Source organism: Lottia gigantea (assembly GCF_000327385.1).
Source record: "Lottia gigantea unplaced genomic scaffold LOTGIsca_99, whole genome shotgun sequence".
Taxonomy (NCBI): domain Eukaryota; kingdom Metazoa; phylum Mollusca; class Gastropoda; family Lottiidae; genus Lottia; species Lottia gigantea.
Window position 1 is genome coordinate 569563 of NW_008711185.1, and position 15056 is coordinate 584618.

The 15056-nt window shown below is 30.8% G+C and overlaps 1 protein-coding gene across 1 annotated transcript in view; it reads left to right on the forward strand.

Moving 5' to 3' along the window:
- Window positions 1–370: 370 nt before the first annotated feature.
- The window catches only part of LOTGIDRAFT_135618 (hypothetical protein), a gene marked incomplete at both ends in the record, with an annotated part of 14985 nt that continues 299 nt past the window's right edge, over window positions 371–15056 (forward strand). Inside the window, 9 exons of the mRNA XM_009069145.1 lie at window positions 371–401; window positions 710–792; window positions 1489–1695; window positions 2425–2604; window positions 3152–3241; window positions 4686–4826; window positions 6025–6118; window positions 13755–13901; window positions 14263–14369. Coding sequence (XP_009067393.1) covers window positions 371–401; window positions 710–792; window positions 1489–1695; window positions 2425–2604; window positions 3152–3241; window positions 4686–4826; window positions 6025–6118; window positions 13755–13901; window positions 14263–14369 — 1080 coding nt within the window. The remainder of the gene's footprint in view (window positions 402–709; window positions 793–1488; window positions 1696–2424; window positions 2605–3151; window positions 3242–4685; window positions 4827–6024; window positions 6119–13754; window positions 13902–14262; window positions 14370–15056) is intronic.

Here is a 15056-nt window from a genome sequence, read left to right on the forward strand (position 1 = left end):
GATATGTATTTAATCTGTAACATTTTTTTTTTTTACAGCTCCTTCTCCAACAAGATCTCCACAAAAACGAAAATCAGAAGCCCGTTCTTCTCACTCAGATTCTGACACTGATCACTCAGTGAAGGAAGTTCCTGAGAAAAAGAGTAAGAAGGACACCACTCCTCAGAAGGCAACTCCATTGAAATCATCTCCACAGAAGAAAACTCCTAAGTCATCATCCAAGAAAAAATCAAAAAGTAAAGGCAAGTCCAAGGGAAAGTCTAGTAGTAAAAATGTTGAGAAAGATGAAGGCCAAGACTCTGGTGATTTACAAGATCTGCTGGTGGAGAAAAGATCACTACCAACTACTAATTATGATGAGTCTTCTGCTAGATGTCCTTTACCAGGGTGTGATTCAAAAGGTAACTTTAATCAAATAAGCTTATGCAAGTTACTATCAATAGCATAAACTGTCATAAACTATTGTTATAAATTGAAGAGCTTTTTATTGGGTACTGGTACACTTTTCTTCAATAAGACTTCATCAGTCTGTGGCATTCTTGAACATTCATTACTGAACATAAACCAAATTTTATTAGATGTTGGAGACTACCCTTGCTATTAATGGAAGCAATGAACATTGTGTATTGACAGCTATCCAATCAAATTTGCTTTTATTGGGTTTGAGTGAATACAATTTTCAAAACTTTGCTTTCCTTTTGTACCTCAGGTCATCTTAGTGGTCGACATGAAAGTCATAGAACATTAACATCATGTCCTCTATATCATAATACAACAGCAGATGAATGTAAGGTTAGTAAAACTAAGCATCAGCTAAACACTCATATTTTAGGTCCCTTGACAGTTGGAAATCGAAAAAAACCAGGCTTTGGCGCTGTCCTGGCAAAAAATTTCCCTCGTTGCACCTGTATGGCGTTGCTCGTCTTCATCACATGGTGCAGAAAATTAGGGTGTATAAAAACTAAATCTTAAATATCAAAAATCAGTAATGCAAGATAATGCAATTTGACTCTGATAAAGAATTTACTATTTGTCTGGTACTACTTCAGCCAGTTATTATTTTGTATATAGTTACCAAGACCAAATTTTTTTCTGTTTTTAGTCTCTTTGGTCAGATGGAAATATAAATGAAAGCTCTTTTTATTTAGTTGCTGATATCTTTTTACTGTTTTTTTTTCAGTGGCGTTTTGACAGTCGACAAAATAAAATGGAAGATAGAAAGAAAATTGTGGCTGTTTTAAATGAACGCAGGGATATGAGAAGACCAGTATGTATTTATTGTGATACATTAACCCATGAGACATCTTTAAGATGAAATTGATTCATTGCCAATCAGTAGATTTTATTTTGCTATTTGTATTTTTTAAATGGTTTGATTTAAAAGTCAATACATGATAAGTTGTACTGATGAATCAAGTTTTAAGTAACTGATTGAGTTTAGCAAATTCTTTAACAAATTAAATTAATTTGTTGTGTCATTTATTGTAGGTACAAAATGAAGAACAAAAGTCGAGATTAGATAAAGTAAGATCATTAAGACGTAAACAACCAGAATTAACAGAAGAAATCAAAGAAACTCACAGGAATCATAAACAAAAACATGGAGCTAGTAGAGAACCATTGATGAATGGATTAGCTTCAGAATATGATTTAGAATTATTTAGAGAAGCCCAGGCTAAGGCTAGTGAAAGACTGGTAAGTCAAGACAAATATTATCTAGGAAAGACACCCATGATAAACTTACTGGAAAATATTTCACTTAGTGGTTTTGACATCTTTGTTGCTAAATGATTTGTTCAGATGTCACTATTGCAAAATGATTTGGTCAGATGTCACTATTGCAAAAGGATTTGGTCAGATGTCACTATTGCAAAATGATTTGGTCAGATGCCACTACTGCAAAAGGATTTGGTCAGATGTCACTATTGCAAAATGATTTGGTCAGATGTCACTACTGCAAAATGATTTGGTCAGATGTCACTAATGCAAAATGATTTGGTCAGATGTCACTACTGCAAAATGATTTGGTCAGATGTCACTACTGCAAAATGATTTGGTCAGATGTCACTATTGCAAAATGATATCTTAGGGCCTTTGCAATAGTGATGTCATGAAAGGCTAAGATGCATTGCAACAACCACATATATCTGATTGAAAATTGAGTGCAAATGGTGCAAACTGATTCAAGTATCCACAATAAAATCTCATTACAATGTTATTTATGTATTGACATAGTCAAATTGACTGATATTTTTGGGCAAAATTGAGTTATTGTTTATATGCCCTATTTTTCTCAACATAGAAAAGTTTTTTTATCTTTTTTTACTGTCTTCTTTAGCTCAATTTGTAGCATAAAATGCTATTTCCTTTCACATCATTTTCACTTCTGGAATATTTTGTTTGTAGGAACATGAAATGACCCAGCACTATCAGAAGTCTGATTTACAGGAATATAGAATAAAGAAACTAGAGATTGGTAGATGGGAGGTAGAAACATGGTATTCTTCACCCTATCCTGATGAATACGCTCGTCTCTCTAAACTATATCTCTGTGAATTCTGTTTAAAATATATGAGAACCTCTACTATATTGAGGAGGCATATGGTAAGCTTGCTCATATTTTATAAATATTCTTTCAGTTTTATAATAAACAAATTCAAGGGACAGATTCACCATTTTGGAGGGTTGATTTGGGTATTAAATAAATAGTCTGCAGTCATTTTAACCTTCAAATGCAGTTCATTTTAAGGCTCAAAAATTGACTGTGAACACCTTTACTGATCAACTTTGATAAAAATTTGCGTTTCTTAAACTAAATATGATTAGCCCTTTAAAATGAGAGTGTATATAAAGACATTGTGTAAAAGCGATTCTGTACAGGTCAACAAGTTGATTGTTATCTGATTCTCTATCAACAAAACAAGTTCAAGAAATTATACCAAAGTCTTCATTCTCAACCTGCTCATTGAATTACAAAAACAAAGAAAGTAGAAATTTTACATATACTTTGTAAATTTGGGCTGAAGCCATACGTTGTGCTTGTTACAATATCATTAAACAGTGTGAAATTGAAAAAAAGAAGGTTTATACAGCTGTTTTCCTCACTTTAATCTGCTTTAAGATCAATCAAGATTATGAAAATTAATTTCAGGCTAAATGTGTATGGAGACATCCTCCTGGTGATGAAATCTATAGAAAAAATAACATCTCAGTTTTTGAAGTTGATGGAAAGAAAAACAAAGTGAGTGAATATTTAGTTATAATTATTATATTGATAATAGACTCATTTGATAAGCTTAAGTAGATATTGTTAATGAGATTGAATTGTAGTCTAGTTATTGTGTTTGTTTAGTTGCTCTATAACAGCACTAACTCTTTTCTAAATGAACCCTGGTTTAGTTTTAATGTGGACTGAAGCCACACTGTAGAACTAGAGTTACCTCCCATCATACACAATGTACAATGATTGGGGAGTTCTGCATATTCAAAATTCATGGAATCAACTAGAGATAAGTTAGAACAGAGTTCATGTGCGCAAAAAAAGTAGGTGCAGAATTCAAAATAGTGGTAAAAGAAAAAAATAACAAATGGAAGCTGTTCAGAACTCTCCAATTGACTGTCACCATTATCTTATTTATTTAGGATGTCTGTAATGTTCTGGTATAGAGTTGTTAAAATAAAAAGGTTTCTAAGCATTTTTCTAATATGCTTCTTCTTATTCTAATAATAATGTTATGATTTTTCATTGTGTTTTATTATGATTTTTCATCAAGTTAGGATTTTTTATAATGTTTTTTCATCAAGTTATGTTTTTATACAGTCAAGTAACCTAATTTCGTGGAAACCTATTTTTCGTGGATTTCCAGAAAGGATTAATAATTTACATGTGCGACCTCACGTGACCTCCGCATTTGCTTGTTTTGGTAAACGTGGGTTTTCTGTACAATATCAGCTAGTAGAATGAATCCAGTAGTTTCAAGCAAGGTAAAATGTATTAATGTATACTTTGACAAACACAAAATGGCGGATTTCAGTTATTACCAAACGTCACCATTTTTTATCGGTCGAATTTCCTTACAATCCCAAGCGTTAATCAGAATTCCAAGTGTCGTCTGCTAGAATGTAGTCCAACGAATGAAGTCACGTGATCAACTAGCGGATTCCGTGTCAGCAGAAAATTTCTATGGAACACAAAGTGGACCATATTCTTATGTTGTTTCAATGACTTTTAGCAATAAATCACGCTATGTATCATATTTTGTCAGTCACTATTTTTTTTTAAATCGTGGTTCTTTGAAGGAATTGTCACTAGTTATAATGAATTGATATTAAAGATGAATACTAAGAGAAGTTAATTATACCACCTGGTATCCATACAACATGTTTTTCTAGACTTATTTATAGATCAAACATTGTACACGAAAATAGGTGACGCATTCTTCCGCCGTTGCTGAGTTGGTTGCTCATGAAATATGGGTCAAAGTGAAGGATTCAAGGAAATCGAATTAAACCAATTTTAATTATTTTGTAGAATATCTGAGGAAACATCTAAGACATAAAAAAAAAAATTCGTTTTTTTTAACTTTGATGAAATCCTTATATCCACGAAAATAGGTTACACCACTGTATATATTTTATATTAATATCATATTTAATCACTTTATGAACTATGTTATTTTTTTCAGGTGTATTGTCAGAATCTCTGTTTATTAGCTAAATTATTCCTTGATCATAAAACATTATATTTCGATGTGGAACCGTTTTTATTTTATGTTATGACTGAAAATGAATCCAGTGGATGTCATATTGTTGGTTATTTCTCCAAGGTAAGTTATTTTAATTGATCTACATATGATTTATGTATGGTATAATATCTATTTGATCATAGATTTAAATATACTATTTATTAACTTTTATTATGATGTAAACCACAATTAAATTAGCCTGTAATTGGTCATTATTTGCCGATTCCATATACCCGCTGTAACCAATTTGCTCATCAATGAAAATGTTTGGTGCTCCACCATTAACTTAGTATTCTGATTAAGGAAAACTTGATCGTGTCAATAGGGCTTGAGAAAATTATAGAAAAAAAGAAATTAATTGAGGTCTTTTGTTGTTATTTAATTCACAGTGACAGTGATATTTATAGACCAAAATAAACCTACATGAAAGACAACACCATTTATCTAATAATATAAAGGCCGACCTTCTGACCATATTGCACTGAATGTAACAGTACTAGGTCAGAAAATCAATTCTGAAATCATATCTTTCCATTACACCAATGTCATAGAGTAGTTCTTATTTAATAAATTGTTCTTAAGAAACCTTGCTGGTGCCAGTTAATTATTTGACAAAAATAGAAAATGTATAATAAGAACAATCATTGAACAATAGAAACTGGTTATTTCATCTACAATGTAGGTATATGACAATTTGTAATGATCAATTTAGTTCAAACAGCTAACAAGTTTTTGAACAGCATATTTGTACAAATAGCTTTTCAGTTTAAGCCAAAGCATTTAAATTTGATCTTAAGATAAAAGTGATAAAGCAGGCTAATTACTTGAATTAATTATTTGAACTATTTGTATTACAATTTCAAGGAAATGTTTCAAATGAAGTTAATAAAGTAATCTCTCTACATAGCATTTTTTTCTTATTTTTCAATTTATGCTTTTATAGATTTAAAAACTTCTTTTGTGCTGTTAAAATTCATGATTTGTGATAACAACTTTCTTTTTTAACCTTAAAGGGATAGATTTGCCATTTGGGTCTTCAAAAATACCTAGGAATTTCACTTACGATTTCTTTAGATGTCTTTTCTAAACAAGACAGAGTCCAAAGGAAAGACAAGTCATCATTTTAACTTTCAAACGCATATAACACACAATTTGAAGTATCAACATTTCCTGTTTCTGAGACTAAGGTAGGATTGGTACAAAAATGGCAAACCTGTCCCTTTAATGTCAAAGAATGAAACATCAAACTAAATTCCTATTATTTGTTTTTGTATTACAGGAGAAGAATTCGTTTTTAAATTATAATGTATCCTGTATATTAACTCTACCCCAATATATGAGACAAGGTTTTGGTAAAATGTTAATAGATTTTAGTAAGTATTTAGTAATGTGTCTTATCTATCTGAGTGTATGAAATGTCTGTCTGAGTTTATGAATTGTCTATCTGTGTGTATTAATTGTTTTAATTGGAGGATTTGTATTTCTGAGTGTATAAATTGTCTTTCTGAGTGCATGAATTGTCTATCTGCGTATTTTGATTGAAGGAAATGTATTTCTGAGTGTATAAATTGTCTTTCTGGTGTATTAATTGTCTTTCTCAGTGTATGAATTGTCTATATATCTTAGTACTGTCTAAGTATATAAATTGCCTGGGTGTATTAATTGTCTATAGATCTTAGTACTATCTAGCTGAGTGTATGAATTGTCTGAATGCATCAATTATCTATTTGAGTATATAAATTGTCTGAGTAGTTGAATTGTCTATAGATCTGAGTGCTGTTTATCTGAGTGTATCAATTGTCTGAGTTGATGAATTGTTTATAGATCTTAGTACTATATAGCTGAGTGTATCAATTGTCTGAGTAGATGAATTGTCTATAGATCCGAGTGCATGAATTGTCTGAGTTTATAAATTGTCTGAGTAGATGAATTGTCTATAGATCTGAGTGCTGTTTATCTGAGTGTATGAATTGTCTGAGTAGATGAATTGTCTATAGATCTTAGTATTATCTATCTGAGTATGAATTGTCTGAATGAATCAATTATCTATTTGAGTATATAATATGTCTGAGCAGATGAATTGTCTATAGATCTGAGTGCATCAATTGTTTGAGTATATAAATTGTCTGAGTAGATGAATTATCTATAGATCACAGTGCTGTTTATCTGAGTGTATCAATTGTCTGAGTAGATGAATTGTCTATAGATCTGAGTGCTGTCTATCTGAGTGCATGAATTGTCTGAGTATATAATTTGTCTGAGTAGATGAATTGTCTATAGATCTGAGTGCTGTTTATCTGAGTACATGAATTGTCTGAGAAGATGAATTGTCTGAGTACATGAATTGTCTTAGTAGATGAATTGTTCTAGATGTAGTATATTGTAGAATGTGTTTGTAGTAAAGTTAATATATTGAGTAGATATCGTGATGGTGTTAACTGATAATTTATATTTTATGTCATATTTAGAAAGTTTCTAGACATATCAAGCTGTGCCATTAGTTTTCCAAATTGATACAAATTCTAGGTCACAAACTGTCTGCGTAAAATGATTTATATGTTGCCTTGAACCAGTTTTACATCACGTTCCCATTTATATACTGCAAATGGTTAGATGCCGAAAAAGGAGAGCAATTGCCGATTAGATTTGATATAGATTAATAATTAATCTCCTCAAATACAATTTGCACCATATTATTATGTTTGCAAGAAAAGGAAACAATCACATATTAAATTTGCAAATTATTATTATGTTTAAAGGAAGGGAGAGACCAGTTCCCTCTAATGTAATTTTCTCCGTTATATGATTTTTGGAGTAAAAGAAAAAAGACGTAAAAGATGTAATAAATTGGAGGAAAAGGGAGCAGTCGCTTCATGTTCATAAATTTGTGTTTTGACTAAATACTTTAAAACTTTATCTCGCCTCTCCTCAAAAACAAGTCCCACCTGGCTGGGAATACCACCAACACTATCGGGGCCTCATTCTCAAAAACTAAGAAACTTAGAAACTGTAAAAACCAAATACAGTTATCTGTTTGGATAGAAAAACTCAATTTAAAATTAATTTTAGTGATTCACCAATCTTGACTTTATCAAGAGAATAAGGCCCCTGGTGATAGATGTCTTTCAAATAAACAGTGTTCAGCCACTCTTGGCAGTATCAACAATTCCCATTTTCTTACCTAGACTTTAAACCTTGTCATTGTACTGTATGGTTCGTAGTTTGCCTATTGCATAGGTGTATCAGGAGATATATTATGGAAAAGATTTGGTTATGTGGCATGAGAGGTCTAGAGTGTTTCCATTGAAACTTGAAAATGCTTGGTCTATTTCTAATTAAAGATCAAAAACCATAATCTAAAACTGGTCTATATATAATGTATGCAACAGTAAAAGAAATTGTAACAAAAGGCAGCAATTTATTTTTACATTTGATGTTTTTTGTTCTCAATTTGTGTGGACATGTAAGAATAACTTTGTCACCTAGGTTTCAGGTATAACACTTAAAATAATGTTGATATTTGTACATATATATAAAAGTGCAGAAACTGAAACATTTATAATATTTTGAATGTTTTGGTCATACTCCCACGAGTGCAATGTTCTTTATTTTTCTTTAATGGCTAATCTTAAAGATTATAAAAGTTTAGAATGTATCTACATAGCAAACTTCCTGAACTTAATTTACTGTTATTTGTTAAACATATCTTTATAATTCTCTGAATTAAAGCAACAAACCCAATAACAGAAATGAAAAATAATTTTTTAAATGGATAATAAAGTTGTTGATGAAAGCAGTAGTCCATGATCTAAAGATTGGTGAAATTCAGTTCTATTCAAGTCATGTGCTTTGATTGATGTGTTAAGCACTAGTTTGTATAATCTGTTGTGTTCAGGGTCTGTAATAATACTTTCAGTATATCTATCTAACTGCTGACCTTCTAGAAATTTCAGAATAAATTCATAGTAAAACACAATACCTCACTTGTATCCAAGTGAATCTGTTATATATATCTGATACCATTCCATGAATTATTTTGTCAACTCAGCATCCCTTTAAGACAGTCTTATTATTTATCACATGTTTCTTTTAATAAGCTGTGCTTTTATTACATTTGCTACTTTCTGGTGCTTTTATGTGCTTAAGCTCTGTATCACTTAACATTTGAATAAGCCCAGCAGATGAATTGAAGGAAGATCAAGCTTTTTGGGTTTTTTTTTGTTATATATGTGACAACTAAACTTGAAACTGTCACCAGAAAAGCATTTCTCATGAGATTAGAAACTTAGGAATAAATTTCATCAGATCTTAGTTTAAGGTCTTCCTTATGTAAATCTCTTACTTTATAGTCTTGAAATGGCTTTGAGAGAACCGGTATCAGAAACTTGACTTGTCAAACAAGATATTCTTGATTATCAGGAACTCTATCTGAATAGTGAATAACAATGGAGGCTTAATGATCTTGAATGAAATAGGAAAGATACTCATAGTATTTTTATTTATTCCGATCGAATTCCTGTCTTATTGATAGCATTTAACTTTGTAACTTAAAGCTCTTTAAGATCAAAGTTTATAAACTTGTTGGTAATTATGCAAGGAATGGTAGAGAATTTTGTTTTGAACAATGATGCTTTAATTGAATCAGGGTTCTGATATATAGCTTACAAGTTGATTCAACTTTTGCTCTTGAGAGGTACATGTATTACCATGGATGGCCTTACTAATGTTTGCCTCATACATTTGAATGCACAATTGGTCTGCACTTCTGTTCAGTGAAATGTCATTAGTTGTTATTGGTATTTTATATATTTTTTTTAGATCATTTTATTGGAATACTTATGAATATGAGTCAAATATGAATCAAAATGTCACCAATTTAAGAAATTAGCTCGGGGCAAGGACAAGATGTCAACGTCTTCAAACTACAAGAAGACAAGAAGCTTGATTGCAATTGAACGACTTTTTACAAGAAATTGTAATTCGGTCAATGGATTGCTTATTTGACATTTCATTTAAATCTAATGATAACGTAATTGAATTTGATTAAAAAGATGGACTTTTAAAAAGTGTATTGGGTTAAAAATCCAAAATTTAGTGCATACAGACTAAAGGATTAATAAAGCTTCTAGTTCCTGACTTATTTCAAATTTTAGTGCCTTAAAATACATCTAGGCAATTGATGGGAAAAAAAAAGTTCCACCTGTCATGGATTGTTAAATGTATTGTGACATACCAGTCTAGAGAAATAATGATAAATTATCAGAAATCAGTATACTAAATAAAAGTCAAGACGTTTGTAATGAAATCGATGTTCGAATTTAAACGATACATGCATGAACAAATGATTTTCTATAACTGGACACATATGTAGGGTAACAATTGTTTAGAAAATGGCATGTGATGTCTGATTACTACCTAATACAAGCATTGTTCACTTTCTGTAAATTCAAGAATTGTACACTTTCTGTAAATTCAAGAATTGTACACTTTCTGTAAATTCAAGAATTGTACACTTTCTTTGAATACAAGCATTGTACACTTTCTGTAAATTCAAGAATTGTACACTTTCTGTGAATACAAGCATTGTACACTTTCTGTAAATTCAAGAATTGTACACTTTCTTTGAATACAAGCATTGTACACTTTCTGTAAATTAAAGAATTGTACACTTTCTTTGAATACAAGCATTGTACACTTTCTGTAAATTCAAGAATTGTACACTTTCTGTGAATACAAGCATTGTACACTTTCTGTAAATTCAAGAATTGTACACTTTCTGTGAATACAAGCATTGTACACTTTCTGTGAATACAAGAATTGTACACTTTTTGTGAATACAAGAATTGTACACTTTTTGTGAATACAAGAATTGTACACTTTTTGTGAATACAAGAATGGTACACTTTCTGTGAATACAAGAATTGTACACTTTCTTTTAATACAAGAATTGAAAACTTTCTGTTAATATAAGTATTGCACACTTTCGGTTTCTGGGATGTTTAATATAAATTTAATATAAATATTAATGAGCTTATAGATGCACATGTGCTGAACCCTGTAATTGAGCAATATCAGACAATTACCGGTATATCTCCATTCTCCACATGGTCAATGACCAAAGGTAAGTGATCACTAATTGACCATGATTTGTCTATTATGTATCCAACTCCCTGGGCTTTGATAAGTGATTGGCCCACATTTCAAACAAATTATTATTGAAAGGGATATTATTGTTTTTTTTTTCACAAGCTGATGGAAGTAAAATAAAATGTTATCTTAAAGAGATTGTAAAGAGGCTTTCTAATCATAAAGTGTGTTTGGGAGACTGTTGGCCAGCATAGATTTACACCATTCCAATTTTAATCAGATGTCTGGTTCATGCAACTCCACAATCCTTTCAGTTATGACCCTGTGAAATAAAATACCTTCGTTAAAATTGAAATATCAGTCTGATATTTAGACGGATGTCATGTCTGCATTAAATTACATTTAGTTTTTGTTGCTATTGAAAACATGCTAAATGTCAAATTAGGCATCATTCTGATTGATATGTGATACGTAGGTCAAATTAAATCTGTTCTGATAAAGCAAATATTTCGATACATATATCCCTTTCACTGTTTTTGTAATCTTGACCATAATTTAACTGAGATAATCTCTACCATTATCAAGGTATCATGATTATCAAGGTATCATCCTTATTAAATCAGGTAAAAAAAAATTAGAAATAATCTATTGTCATTAAACATAAAAACTTTTATCTAAAATTGAATGAAATTTACTATTGGAAAATCTCTTTGTAATTATTTTTTTGATGATATTTAATGAAATGTAATCATGAGTAATTTGACACAGTGTTTAAAATGTCCATTAATCTTGAAAATTACCTTGTTTTTTTTTTCTTTGTCCCACGCACAATTTAGATAATAACCTTGAAAGATATTTGTAGTCATCCAAAGGCACTGAAAATGAGCAGTATTCCCATTTGTTGTAACAAAAGATTTACTGATGCTGAAATCAGTGTTTCAAAAGATTTACTGATGCTGAAATCAGTGTTTTGAAAGATTAACTGATGCTGAAATCAATGTTTTGAAAGATTTACTGATGTTGAAATCAGTGTTTTGAAAGATTTACTGATGCTGAAATCAGTGTTTTGAAAGATTTACTGATGCTTAAATCAGTGTTTTGAAAGATTTACTGATGCTGAAATCAGTGGGTTTTTTTTAGATTTACTAATGCTGAAATCAGTGTTTTGTAAGATTTAATAATGCTGAAATCAGTGTTTCAAAAGATTTACTAATGCTGAAATCAGTGTTTAGTAAGATTTACTGATGCTGAAATCAGTGTTCAGTAAGATTTACTGATGCTGAAATCAGTGTTTTGAAAGATTTACTGATGCTGAAATCAGTGTTTTGAAAGATTTACTGATGCTGAAATCAGTGTTTTTTTTAGATTTACTAATGCTGTAATCAGTGTTTTGTAAGATTTAATAATGCTGAAATCGGTGTTTCAAAAGATTTACTAATGCTGAAATCAGTGTTTAGTAAGATTTACTAATGCTGAAATCAGTGTTTTAATAGATTTACTGATGCTGAAATCAGTGTTTTTTTTAGATTTACTAATGCTGTAATCAGTGTTTTGTAAGATTTAATAATGCTGAAATCGGTGGTTCAAAAGATTTACTAATGCTGAAATCAGTGTTTAGTAAGATTTACTAATGCTGAAATCAGTGTTTTAATAGATTTACTGATGCCTAATCAGAATATAATAAAAATGTTTTGATTTACTTATTACTGAATGAGGTTTTAAAGAGATTTATTGATGGTTAGTGATAGTGTATAAATTGATTTAGTAGTGAATAAATCAGATCTACAGATTTGTGTTAACTGTTAACAGTGTATCTAGAACATTGACAACAAATCATGATTGGCTAGGTTGAAGTATCTTATACATGCAATTGCATAGAATTGATTAACATTAGTCTAATAGAACTGCGTTTCTGACTGAATTCAGACTAATGGAATCTTCATGTTATGTATTAGCTGTATTAATGAACAAATATAATGTCTTACTTTTCTGCACCTGATTGAGTAAGTTGGCTACATCCAAACAAAATTTTCTTTCGTATCAGCCTCTCTAACCTGCATCACCAACACAGTGAACTGATTTGAAAAATCAAAAGGTATTATATTAAAAAAAATAATAAAAATTTCCTTTTTAAAGTTTACATTTATCTGTTATGTAGAAATAGGCCAGACAATAACCAAATATTGTTGAGGTTGTCTTGTATAATTTTTTATACAGTGTCACAAGAGCAAGCGATTTTACAACACGCCTGTGTGGACAAGGACCTATTCAAATGACATGAGGGTTTTCAGGCGTTTTCATGCTGTAGATTATGTGGCGTGAAAACGGTCATGATAATGTGTATGTGGATACAAGTCTTTATTGTTTCTTTACATGATGTTGATGTCTTTGACTGTCACTGACTAGACGAATGTATATAAAATGTGAAGGTCAATAAAAGGATATTGTATGTAATAATGATAAGGTTATGCTAGTAGCAAGGTTAAAGCATGACATATATAATATATTTACCTTGTTTTTTGGTACCAGGAATATTTGACTTTGTATAACCTTTTTGATCTATGTTTCAAAATGTTGATGAGTGCTTTACAATTAACAATTCTACTTTGTGGAAGGTTTTTTGGATTTAAGACATTTAATTAATCAGACAATCCCTGTCTCTGACTACACCTAATATTAGTATAGTTCCCATTCTTCTTTCCTCTTTCCACAAGTAAAATACTTCATATTTAATAATGCCTATTTTCAGATTTCTATATTTTACATATTCAAAACAAAATATTATTTTTATTCAGAAAGAAACCTTAGATACTTTGTTTTTGTTAAAATGGCTGGGTTTCAGGATAGGGCCAATTTACCAGCCTTCAAATTTACATGGTCTTAGGCATGAAATAACTTGTATATTGGATCCTAATATTTCAGGTTATTTGTTAAGTCAAAGTGAACAGAAGATAGGTTCACCAGAACGTCCTCTATCTGACCTAGGTTTGATAACCTACAGAAGTTATTGGAAAGATGTGTTGTTAGGTTATATACATAAATATACTGGTAATGAGCTCTGCATCAAAGGTGAGATTATAAGTAAAGTTTGAATGATTACTGTAACCTGTTTCTCAAAGGATCCTTAAATAACCCCAAAGTTGAAACTCTGGGCTTAATTGAAGATGATATTAAAACAAAATTTAAAACAAGTTTAAGACTATTGCAACATGACTATTTTGGTCTTATTAAAATACCAATTATTATTCTCCATTTACTGTTAGTTTATGGGCATAGCTTGCAATTTCTAGCTCTCAGATGAATTCATATACAACAATTTAGGTTTGAAGACTGTTAGGGAAATTCATATGACTTTACTTGTTATTATGCCATTATTGAGACAACACTCTACCAATTTGTCTACAGCCATCCTTTTTTTTTTTTATTTCAGATGTAAGTCAAGAAACAGCTATCAATGCCAATGATATTGTTAGTACATTACAAGCTCTAGGGATGCTTAAATATTGGAAAGGAAAACATCTAGTCTTAAGACGGAAGGTAATATTAGTTACATATACATTGTATTGTTGAATTTAGATCTTTAGATTACAAGTTTTTGTTGCCTGTACTAATATAATTTTAACACTGTTCAAGAGTTGCACAATGCACATGAACATATAACAAAGTATTACAAAATCTAGCTCAGGGCTGTGGTAGTTTGTTTTATTAGTAAACTATTGCTCAGCTGCCTTATACTGGAAAACATAAGATGATTGTAATGTTTCAGTCATCCGATTGGACAATCACCAAAATTGAATTTCAATGTTTATTGTCCAATCAGATTACTGTATTTCTTAAAATCTGGATTTTATCTTATTTAAGTTTTCGAGAAGAAGACCCCAGGTCCATTCAAGGCGATATTTTAAAATACTTGACAACATGACAGAATGATGAAATGTACTTAAATTGTTTCTTTTATATTGTTGAGATTACCATTGCCTTTCATACGTGTTTTCCCACCACAGCCCAATTTATATAGATCGGGGGTCGGAGACACTAAAGATTTTGGTAGGCTTAAAGGGATTGTAAAGTGGTTTTCTAAACTTTTTATGTGTATCAGGGACACTGATAGCATCAATTTGCACCATTCCAATTTTCATTTCAGACGTCTGTGGCTCTTGCAATTCCACTAAAACTAACGTGTTTTATCACATCACTAGAGGGGAAATAGATATCAATAGTAGT